This window comes from Saccostrea cucullata, unplaced genomic scaffold, assembly GCF_032062105.1.
Source record: "Saccostrea cucullata isolate Sc308-1 unplaced genomic scaffold, CSIRO_AGI_Scuc_v1 ctg208, whole genome shotgun sequence".
NCBI lineage: Eukaryota > Metazoa > Mollusca > Bivalvia > Ostreida > Ostreidae > Saccostrea > Saccostrea cuccullata.
Genome location: NW_026930701.1, coordinates 198,978 through 210,804, shown reverse-complemented (window position 1 = coordinate 210,804; position 11,827 = coordinate 198,978). Strand labels below are relative to the sequence as shown.

The window sequence follows — 11,827 nt, the reverse complement described above, 5'->3', positions numbered from 1 at the left end:
ATTGAGCTGAAGTTTTTGAAAACTTAAGAATTTAAAGATGTTGTTTTAAATATATATATTATTTTCATAGCATTCAATCAATAATAAAGCCACATCGAGTAGATACCTATTCACTTCTATATAATAAAAAAGAATCAAGAGAAGGTAGAATGTTGATGTTAACATGGTGAAAGCACTAGTTTGTCGTCGTATATTTATCGTGTAGAATATCAACATAATATTTAATTAATCAGACATGTCAGTTAAATTAGCAGTTTCGAATCTAAATGAAATCTTTATAAGCTAATGAATGCATCTTCTTTTGTATAAATTATTGGCAATGTAAAACATGCACTTAATGAATCCACATAATTAATACAAACAAAAAAAGATTTACAAACAATTACACTGAAAACTGTTTCAGCCTTGCATCATTTACATAAAAAACTATAAATTTTCTTTGAAACCAAAATTGATTGTTTACACAATGAAGAAAAACTATTAAAATGCGGAAATTCAGAATACATGTGCATCAATTAAGTAGACTTTAACCGTCTTTCAAGTCCTTTGAGCAACCTTGCAAGCAGTTAACAGTGTGCGCTTTCTTGATAAATGGGCTCTAATTTATAAGAGCTGCTTTTGGTTTGAAAGACAAAGACAAGGAACCTTAGCTTAAGGTAAGTCGGGTTATTTTCTGATCAGAGTACTGTGTGTCTCCCTCCTGAAGAAACTGTGTTCTTTTAATTGCTAATGATACTGTTTTTCCTCTTCCATCTGATAACAAGAAAACACAATCTTGTCCTATAACATATATCTGTTTACCAAAAAAAAAAATCCCATGTAGCTTTCAAGGTCAAGATCTAGTGAATGAATGGTGCCTACAGATTTATCAAATTTGAGAAATAGATTCCTTTATTGATGCTTTACAACTTTAGCTTGGTCAAATAAGGTGTTTCGGGGCATAATTTGTAGGTAAATAAGATGAAGAACTGTATTTAAAACTGTCATTTTCAATGCAAAATCAAGAAAACCTGTCATGAATATGGGAGTTTTTATTATATTCGACAAAGGAAATGTATCCAGATTGCCCACAGTCTCTCAGAAAAGGGTAATTTGTTTGTTCATGGCCTCTTCTTTAAAATAATATCAAATTTAATATAGGTATCCGGTTTACTTTTCATATGATTTCAAATTGAATGTCATGAAATTACACTATTTTCTTCATAACTCTGCTAAAGCCGTAAAGTACGGGAAAAAGAAAGTTGAAATTGATTATGACGTCATAATGGATCTAGCACCAACAAGTTAGTCTAGAGTCATTTACTAGATCTTGACCTTTAGAAGCTATAAAACAACAAATGAATTTATTTATTTATTTTCTGATGATTTCTTGAACAAGGTAGGATATTCAAAAAAGTTGGAGCAAAAAGGAATTCATCGATCTTGTTAAAGAGTAAACTTTTTTTTCAAATTGTACCGTCGAACCAATGATCTTGCCAGCAAAGAAAATTTATCATCCTGTCGAATACTACTTAAAACTTCTCAAAATTATAAAGGCCAATATTCTACATGCCGAATTTTCTTAAGATTTTTCATATTGAAACAAAACAAAAAACATTTATTTTCAAAACAAAACTGGAGAGAGTTGAAATTAGTCAATTTGCGTATTTTTTGGACAATCTTTATTTTATAATGTGCTTGCTATTTATGTTCTACAAGAATTCGAAATATTTGCCAAATATTAAATTACCGGAAAAATAAAACATTCTTGTGGCCAAAACTACTTTTTGTCTATTGGTAAAACTCTAATAAACAGGGGAAAAAACGTCGTTTAACACCTGTTTGTCGTGAAAGTCTCGAATTTTTTTTATATTTTCAAAAATAGGCATTTTTTTCCTTGGTGTCATTTTTCTTTTAAATATTGCATTGACACTTATATCTCTCCATAATTGATGGACCTATTTTTTAAATATAATTTTGTACTTTTTTTTATTAAAAGCTAACCAAACTGCAAATTTGAGGCATTTAAAACAACACTGGAACATTCAAACACTTTTTTAAATTAAATTAGTAAAAACTACATTTTTGAATGTTATTATTCATTAATCAATTTATTACCTAATCAAAAAAAGCTAACAGGCACCTATGTATACTACGTCATATTGATGGAAGAGCAATGAGTTATCTGTCCTTTCGAATGTCTTAGTCCCATGTTTAAAAAAAGAAATCTGCGTTTTACTAATTTAGTAACCAAAACTGGTCTCCAGAAGTAAAAAATTGTTTATTTGATGGACACATCATATTTCTAAAAAAAAAAAAAAAAAATTAGCAAATAAAAAAAAAATCAATTAATGGTCATTTCCATGAATGTAGTTTTTTTTATCGGCTATCCTTATACTTATATTCTATAAATAGATACACCTATATACTATAAATAGATATAAATCTTCATAGTAATTTAATGAAAATTATGCTTTATTATAATTATCATTGTCAGTGTTAAGATTGCTTGAAATTGTTTACTTTCCATAATTCTACTTTATAATAATAATAAAAATAGTTTATTTATCAACTTAGAAGAAAATTAACCCAATCTACTCAAATAGCATGTGTACAGTATACCTTACTCTGAAAAAAAAAATAAAAACCATACCAAACAACATTATAAATATATATTATTTTTCATTTCAGATAAAGATCATTCTAAGGAAGAAATCTACCACCATGTTCAAATTTTCGGCAGCTGTAATTGTATTGGCATCTCTGATTCAGATCTCCTCTTCACAATCTCCTCTACCACCTCTTCCTTCGGCTCCCCCGACTTTCGACTCCACCGCCGGACCTCCCGTCCTCGACTCTCTTCCTCCTACAGGACCTTCTTCATTCGACTCCCTCCCACCAACGGATCCCCCGCAGTTCGATTCTCCGACACCCACGGCTCCCCCTCAACTTGATCCTTTAGCACTTAGGGAACCACCTCAGTTCGACCCACTATCAACAAGCGAAATTCCACAGCTTGATCGTTTGCAACCGACGGATCCACCTCCATTCGACTCACTGACCCCAACAGCGCCTCCTCAGATCGATCGTTTGCCACCGACGGATCCACCTCGATTCGACTCACTGCCCCCAACAGCGCCTCCTCAGATCGATCGTTTGCCACCCACGGAGCCACCTGGATTCGACTCACTACCTCCAACGGCGCCTCCTCAGTTCGACTCTTTACCGTCTAGGAGATCCCTTCAATTAGACCCTCTACCACCAACGGAACCCCCGACATTCGTTGATTCCTTAGAACCCACAGACCCCCGTCAATTTGACTCCCTAACGCCTTCAGGACTTGCTCCTTTCGACTCTCCACTTCCGACAAGACCTCGTATCCTAAACTCTCCTCTACCCTCTGTGGTTCCTACATCTCTCGATTCCGCTCCCCCTGCCGTACCTTCATCCTTAGACAATTATGGCGGGAATGTTTCCAATTACAGTATCATGTACACCAAAAACCTACAGGACATAATGCAGAGGTTCAAGATCTCAGTAGCGGAGATGGAGTCGATGCTGGATGCTTACATAAGTGGTGGAAATCCAACAATAACAAAGACCGTGTATAACCCTGATACTGGTACAAACGAGGTAAGTCTCTCCCCCTAACCTCCCTCTCTCTCTCTCTCTCTCCTTAATGCTATTGCATACACATGTAGTTATCGATATTTCCATTTCTATTTGCTTTTTCCGAGATAACTCTTTGAAAGTTAGTTTAGTTGATTTCTTCATTTGTAGAAATGATGTTCATTCTCTACATTACTTATTGACCATATTGAAGATACAATGGGTACTAATTCCATAAGGGTTTTGAAGATAATAATGTATAGAACGTACAGAAAATGGGAATTTTTATATACTAACGATTTCGATTAAAGTTCTCCTGCCGATGGTTTGACTTTTTTTCATATCATCTACCGGAAATGACAATATTAATATTGTTGTTAAAAAAGTAAAAGTTGCGACCGCCTTTTCGATATGAAAATCCAAAGTGAGAGTATATTCTAGTCATAAGAAAAACCCAGAAGTAGTGTCTTAATCATTTTTGCGATAAAATGTAAGTGTTCATTGCAAGTTGGCAAAATCTTTTCACCGATCAAGAGGTGCACACGCATGTCTATTCTTTTAGAGATACAGATGATCTATCATTTCATGAAGGCGTTACGACCGCCTTTTAAAATTAAAAACAGTAATTTCTTGCATCAGTGTGACCAACATATTATTAAAAAAACGCTGTAATGAGTTGTCAACTGATAATCACAATCAAGTCTTCCTATATAAATATAACGGAGGGATAATGAAAAACAAAACATACTTGTAAGTTGTAATGTAAAATTTTAAAGAAATGGAAACTTTCGAGTTGATGCAGAATGTTATGAATATTAATTAGTAGTCAATTATGTTAGAGCAATCTCATTTATAAACTGCACATAATTTCTTCATACGGATAATTCAAATAGAATGTAAAATTCACCAGGCGAAAGGTCTTGAGCTAAAGAGACCTAATTTGCATAGAAATATCGTGCGACTGTCCCCCCGTGGGGATCCGGGTTAGAATAGGTCCTCAGTACTCCTTGCTTGTCGTAAAAGGCGACTAAATGGGGCGGTCCTTCGGATGAGACCGTATAAACCGAGGCCCCGTGTCACAGCAGATGTGGCACGATAAAGATCCCTCCCTGCTCAAAGGCCGTAAGTGCCGAGCATAGGCCTAAATTTGCAGCCCTTCACCGCCAATGGTGACGTCTCCATATCAGTGAAATATTCTTGAGAGGGACGTTAAACAGTATACAATCAATCAATCAATAGTGCGACTGTCTTTTTTTTCTGACATCACTTGGAAGGAATATTGACATTGGGGGCCTTGTGAAAATTCTAATGTATCAAACATTCTTTTTTAATATAATTTAAAATTTTATTGCACAGTAGAAAAATTCGCCTGTCAAGTAAATTATCCCAGGTTTCGAGCTATCCTTGATGACCTTGCGTACTCAACAAGCCAGATCTTGATTCTTTAATTTTATTTAATCTATCATTAATGAATCAGCAAGAAGCTCTAACAACATTCAAAGGTTAAGAAATCAATTTTTTGTTTTAGATAAACGAGTTACTTACAATCAAAATTTATATCTTACATATAAAGGCCAAATGTTTAGAGATTTAATAAATTCCAAAGGATTTTGACTGCGCTATAGTAAAATAATTATAAGATATAGAAATGAAAAAATTATAACACAAATTATTGTCATATTAATATCTTTTTAAAATATGAAATAAAAAACAAAGGAATTAAAATTTTTATTGATAAATTTTAAAAAGAGACTTTTAAAACAGTGATTTCTGAATAGGTTTTAACATGTACTTTTTTTCATGATTACAGACCGTGACACTTGATTTCAAGAGCATTGCTGAAGGTGACGGTTTTCCATCTGACGCCCTACAGAGACCGATATCGTCTGCTCGATCCGAACTTCCACGAACTACTGATGATGTCCTGAATGCTGGTCCTGGTACTTTGAACACAATACAACCCACACAAACAATTCCAGACACAGGTTCTTCACCGATGTCTGATTTTCTGAGGAATCCTACACCTGTAGTGGGGAACGCTAATTCACCTGAATCAAGAGATCTCGATCTTACTGCGTTCAGAGAACAAGAAGCAAAGCTTATCGATGACCTAAAACTACTGATGCGTCGCCGAGAGGCCTTAGATCAAAGTTTTTCCAGAGGGGAGTTAACTGACGAGAATTACCGAATTTCCTTGGAAAACACTGATATACAAATACGTGATAATTACGCAGTTTTAAAGCAAATTCAGGACGCCATCCGTGATTATCTGGGAATTGGAGCCCCAAGAGCGTTTAGTCAACAACCGCCAGTGGTTATACCAGAAGCTTCACCAATATCGAATTTTATGGGTCCGGACGGTTCAAGTGGAGGCCAACCTTTGACACCAGATGAAGAATTGGTTTTTATTCAGTCAGAAATCGAAAGGTTAAAACAAGCTAATGCTGGACTCTTGGAGAGACTTCAAAGTCTACAGATGCCAAATATTGACTCTGCTGTTCCTTCCGATATTAATGAAATGCCACTCAATCCAACAGTACGTGGGTCAAGCATGGATGCTATGAATTTTATGGATTCCTTTGATGGAGCAACCCCGTCCCCATCACCTCTACCATCCGTTTCTGGTGTAGACTCTATTCCTGGACTTCCAGGTGAAATCCCAGGCACTGGTTTTCCAAACACACCGAGTGATCCAATCCCTGGTAATCAAATGGGAGGAGTCATACCAGGTGACGATAGCAATGTTATTCCAAGAACTCAGATTCGTAATGACATTGAAAATCTGTTGAATGAGTACAATCGATTGAGCCAAAGGGAAGATGCAATTCTGAGTATTCTTAATCAGAATGGCCAAGCGCCTGATACTTTACCACAAGACATCACAGGACAAACACCCGGCGCCACAAGACCTGTTGGTGATTTCAGGACAGAAATGGGAAGACCACTTGATAATCAAAATGAAATGATTCCTATTGCAAGAAGAGCATCAGATCGTATAGCGCCCCAAGGAACACTGCCAAGTGAAATTGATATGAATGTTATAGGATCTCAAGACCCAACAGTGGAGCTGAATTCCTTTCCAGAAATTATGCCTCCAGTCCAGGGCACTGGTTTTCCACAAACGTCTAGGGATCCAGTCGACAATGCTCGAATGGACGAAGTTATTCCTACTGAGGAAAGAAACATTATCTCAAGAGCACAGATTCGTAATGATATCGAAAACCTTTTGAATGCGTATAACAGATTAAGCCAAAGAGAAGAGGAAATTATACGCACTCTAAATCAAAATGAACAAGACATGGTAGGACAAGCAGGAGCTACAACACAACCTGTTGATGATTTTCAGGGAGGGGTAAACATGGCTACTGAAAACCGCATGCAAATGCCTCTAGATAATATAAATGACATGCTTCCTCTTGATTCACCAGGGAGTGCAAGAAGAGATTTGGATCGTATTGCGACCCCAATGACATTGTCGATTGATCCTGAATTGGCTTTAGCTGGATCTCAAATCCCACCAGTTACACCAAGAGGAACGGAAATTATGAGACCAGGATTCCCCGAAACAATGGATATATTAACAGAAAACACGGGACCTCAATCCCAAATCTTCGATAGATCAAATATTGTAGATGATGTCGGTGATCGCCTGCCTGTCTTGGACTCTGACGTCAGCAGAATAGGAGACCCGTTTTTGAGTCAAAGGGGTCCTACCCAGACAGTGGATGAAGTCTCAGTCACGAGAACCGATCGTGTGCGACCAATTGTGAACCGAGGAGGAGATGTCTTATCCGATTCACAACCCTCAAGTGGAAGTTCACAGGGTGAAAATCTAATTTATAACGACGGTTTCATATCCATGTCTCCCGTTCAACCCGTTGGTTCTCTGGAGGGCGATAGGTCTGTACCTATAGGACCGGCGGTTCCTATCAGTGGGTTTTCTTCTGAAGCTTCCGGTCTCCTGTCACCACGAGACGATACTACGTCACTTCAAAGCAGACAGGTTCGATTCTTTAGGCGAAGACCGTTAGACAGGGGCACAACAAGTAGATTTCTCCTTCAAAATGGCGGACAGCTTCGTTATTTGGGTGGAAGAACAACATTAAGACAGCCTATACGGTTAATATAATACATGCGATGTCGTCTCAATCTATGATGGTCGTTAAATTAGCTGAGATTACGGTATTCAATTTATGTGTTTCATAGAATGTTCTCATAAAGAATCAGACAAAACGTCGTGTACAAGAAAGACATAAGCACCAAAAATTTTTATATACTTGTATGAGATAAAATTAGAAGAAAAAATTGTTTCATAGTTATATTTTAAAAAACTAATATAATTAAATGTTAGTGAAGTTACTCCTTATACTGTTGAGCATTATCACTGAAAGCAAGTATCTCAGGATGGGGACATTTCTTCCATAGGCAAGGATAAAGATAGAAGTGGATTTAAAATTAGGATAAGTATGACAAATCGAAGAAATAAATAGAGTCAGATTGGGAATGAGTTATTGGACATTTACGAGTAGCGCTGACTTTTACAGTTTACAGCTTACTTTTATACTCGAACAATGTACGGAAGCTCTTTTACGATATACGTATTGATCTAAACATTTAATTCAACCAATTAACAAATTATTTCAAAGCGTAAATTGGTTGTCCTTAAAGAAAACGACAACCACGCTACCCTCAGCTCCCGGTCTTCACATGTTAGTGCCCCTAACAACATTAGAGGCACTACCTATGACCACTATAAAGGCGTTCTTATCTATTATCAATTCTGTACCTCAATACATGATGCTGGTTTAAAAGTAAACCGTCAACTATGAAAGTCGGTTCTTCTCGTAAAAGTCCAATATTAGAAAGAGTGAGAATAACATAATGGCTATGACTAAAATAATTTCCTTGGTGACAACTCCATAGTCATTTTTGACTTCAATGTATTGTTTTTTTTTTCCTTTTTTGCAGTTAGGCGCTAGAACCGCTGTATTTTAAATATTGTTATAAATCAACGTGGATTTCTTTATGTCTTGTGAAATAAATTAAATCCAAACAAGAATTCTTTGTTTTAATTTATTATAATGAATTGGTTTCAAATGAAACTTGAAGAGGACTCGTTGTTTTAAATCTCTCTTTCCTCTGCTTTTTACACCTAGTTTAAATCAGAGTAAAACCAGGTCAAAAAGCATTGTTGCAGCCACTATTGCAATAACGACCACTCTTGAAATAATTATTTCAGTAGTGGTTTGAGAATGTATTTCAATAAGAACATAGGTTGCAACCATGAAATCATCATGAAATACGACCACTATTGAAATAATTATTTCAAAAGTGGTTGAGAGTGCATTTCAATAAGAAACATAGGCGGGCGGCAACCACTATTGAAATAATGTTCACATTTGAAATAAAGATTTCAATAGTGATTGAAATGGCAATTTCAAAAGTGATTTAAATCATTATTTTGTTAGTTGCTGAAAGTTAAATACAAAAACCACATTGCTAGACACATTGAAGTAACTTAACTATTACAAATACAAGGATTAATTGTTCATTAGGTTTTCAAACATTTTTAATTCTTTTAATGAGTTTACTATTAAAATTACAACTACTTGTGAATTATTATTTCAAAAGTTGAAAATACGTTTCACCTGGCATTGTAATAAACCGAATACTAACTTCACTAGAAATTTTGCTTTTTAATGTCCTGACATTAACGTCTTCTTTGAACTTTAATTGACTTTACTTATCCATATTTGTAGTGTAGGTAATCCCACGAATATGAATGACAATATAGTTCTATCTGATGAATATTTCATCAGAAAGTTTGTACTCAAAATTATCAGTCTTCTTCTTTTTCAATGTAGTCTAGATATTATAATTTCTACATCTAGATGTTTTGATGATCCTTTCATTTCCAGATCAATGACAAAAATGAACTATATATATAACAAATTATTTTCAACTTGAATATATCAATCGATTGTCTGTTGGTTTCAGCGGGAGCTTGCTTATAACATTCACAAACATGTTTGAATTACATGTATAGGTACATTTGTAAGTCAGTTTAATAAAGAAGTGTCCGTGTATTATTTGAAATTTCTACAAAAAAGGAAAACATAAAACAACTTTAGTTATCATATTTTAAACTCAATGAATTAGTTTATTAGACTAGACAATAGAATGTGTAAATTAGTTTATTGGGCTAGATAATAGAATGTGTAATTCATCTTAATATTTGTTTAAATAGTTGAGATACTTCCATAAAGCTTGCAATGCGGTTTTGGTATTTTTAGCACTATTAAAATAATTATTTTAATATCTTTTGGAATCATTGTTTAAAGAAATATTGAAATCAATATTTCAATTACTTTTGAAATCTATATTTAAATCACTATTCAAATCTTTATTTCAATAGTGAGCATTATGTCAATAGTGGTTGTAACCTGTGATTGTTATTGAAATACACTCTCAACAACTATTGGTCGAATTTCAATAGTGGTTGTAACCTGTGATTGTTATTGTTACTCTCAACAAATATTGAAATAATTACTGTAAATCACTTTTTATTCGCGGGAACTTTATTTTCGCGTAATTAGTGTGCTCGAATTTCATATAGTATTCATATGGATTATATAAAGCAATCACCACAATTCGTGAAAATTTTGTTGATAAAGAGGCAATGAAATAAAATTTAGTGATCTACAGTATTTCAATAGTGGTCGAATTTCAATAGTTGTTGCAAACTATGATTGTTATTGAAATACACCCTCAACCAATATTGAAATAATTATTTCGATAGTGGTTACAAACTATGATTGTTATTGAAATACACTCTCAATCACTATTGAAATAATTATTTCAATAGTGGTTTTATTTCAATAGTTGTTGCAAACTATGATTGTTATTGAAATACACTCTCAACCAATATTGATATAATTATTTCAATAGTGGTCGTTATTTTAACAGTGGTTGCAACAAAGCATGTTTACAAAGAATGAAGACAGGCCTTCTTCTTCAGAAGAAGTGATTTTTACGTCTAGTTTAAGAGTAAAAACTGTAGAACATGAAACATGTTAATAAAGGGAAAAAACAGAACTCAGATTCGCAATTTTAAACTAAAACCTGCATATATAAATGAGAATACGATGTCTAAGTAAAGCTTTAGTTATTTCACAATTGATGCTTGTCCCTCTTAGTCACCTAAACCCCTCTTTGGAACATACAGAGCCTGTGTTTGATGCAATCTTTACAAAGTATTTTTAATGTATTCTTGAACACTGTTCCTTATTTTAATCTTTAACGTTTCACTTTTTTCAATAGTTATGCATACGGTAAAAGTACTGTACATTTCCAGAAAAAAAAATACTTCATGCTATTAGTAAACTTATATAAAAGTTTAACTGTTGAGGAAAGATTATACTATTTAAAAATAATTTGGCTATTAAAAACAAATGTGTTTAATTTCATTCTCGTACATGTATACAGATTTGCAATTGGGAATCATTCCCAATTTTTTAAAAAAAAAAATAAACTGTGGTACAATTTAAATTTTCACTAGAATTTAGATTTATTTTTATATAAACAATGTCAAGACATGTATCAAAATATTTTATACGTCAAAAGAGGGGTAGATTTAATCATAAACTGCACATTCCCTTCATCAAATGTTTTTATGAAGCCAAAAAATAATAAAATAAAAAAAAAAACATTACGCCAAACATCACATAAATTATTCATCTTGTCCGATCCGCAAAAAAATAAGATATCGAACACTTTTAATTTCAATGCTTTAATTATTACTCGGAAACATTAAATTTGATGTAATTGATCAAACATAACAATATTACATATTCACGTGAACTATTATTGATGATACAATTTATATATGCCGTGAAATGATTGATGAAGGCCGTTGCGCTCTTCCCAGTAACTTTATACCTTCAATGAGTCCTATAAATATGCAGACACCTGAAAGTTATCATTCACGACAGAGATTTTTTTTTATTATATACATGCTTATAATTGAGTATTATTTGGGAATCTTTTGAAGTGAAGTTTTTTTTTAACAAAATAGAAGGGAATTAAAAATCGAGTGTGGTGTTATTTAATTTTCGAGAGTTGCCATTAGATGTAAGTATAATTGTATATACGTATATTTAACTGTGAATGCCATACATTTTCAAAAATAAAAATGTATACAGGTATTGAATATGGCTTTCTTATTTGATCTTCACGCCTA

At 34.0% G+C, this 11,827-nt stretch overlaps 1 protein-coding gene across 1 annotated transcript; it reads left to right on the top strand.

Moving 5' to 3' along the window:
- The first annotated feature begins 561 nt into the window (after positions 1–561).
- On the top strand, positions 562–8,647 carry LOC134229694 (uncharacterized). Its single transcript, XM_062711462.1, has 3 exons — positions 562–656; positions 2,671–3,612; positions 5,399–8,647. The coding sequence occupies exons 2-3, from the start codon at positions 2,704–2,706 to the stop codon at positions 7,715–7,717; spliced, it is 3,228 nt and encodes a 1,075-aa protein (XP_062567446.1). The 5' UTR covers positions 562–656; positions 2,671–2,703; the 3' UTR covers positions 7,718–8,647.
- The last annotated feature ends 3,180 nt before the right edge of the window (positions 8,648–11,827 follow it).

Coding starts and splice junctions, on each gene's coding strand:
- LOC134229694 (XM_062711462.1), top strand. CDS start 2,704: ATGTTCAAATTTTCGGCAGCTGTAATTGTATTGGCATCTCTGATTCAG. Junction 3,613..5,398: donor CTGATACTGGTACAAACGAG/GTAAGTCTCTCC, acceptor TCATGATTACAG/ACCGTGACACTTGATTTCAA.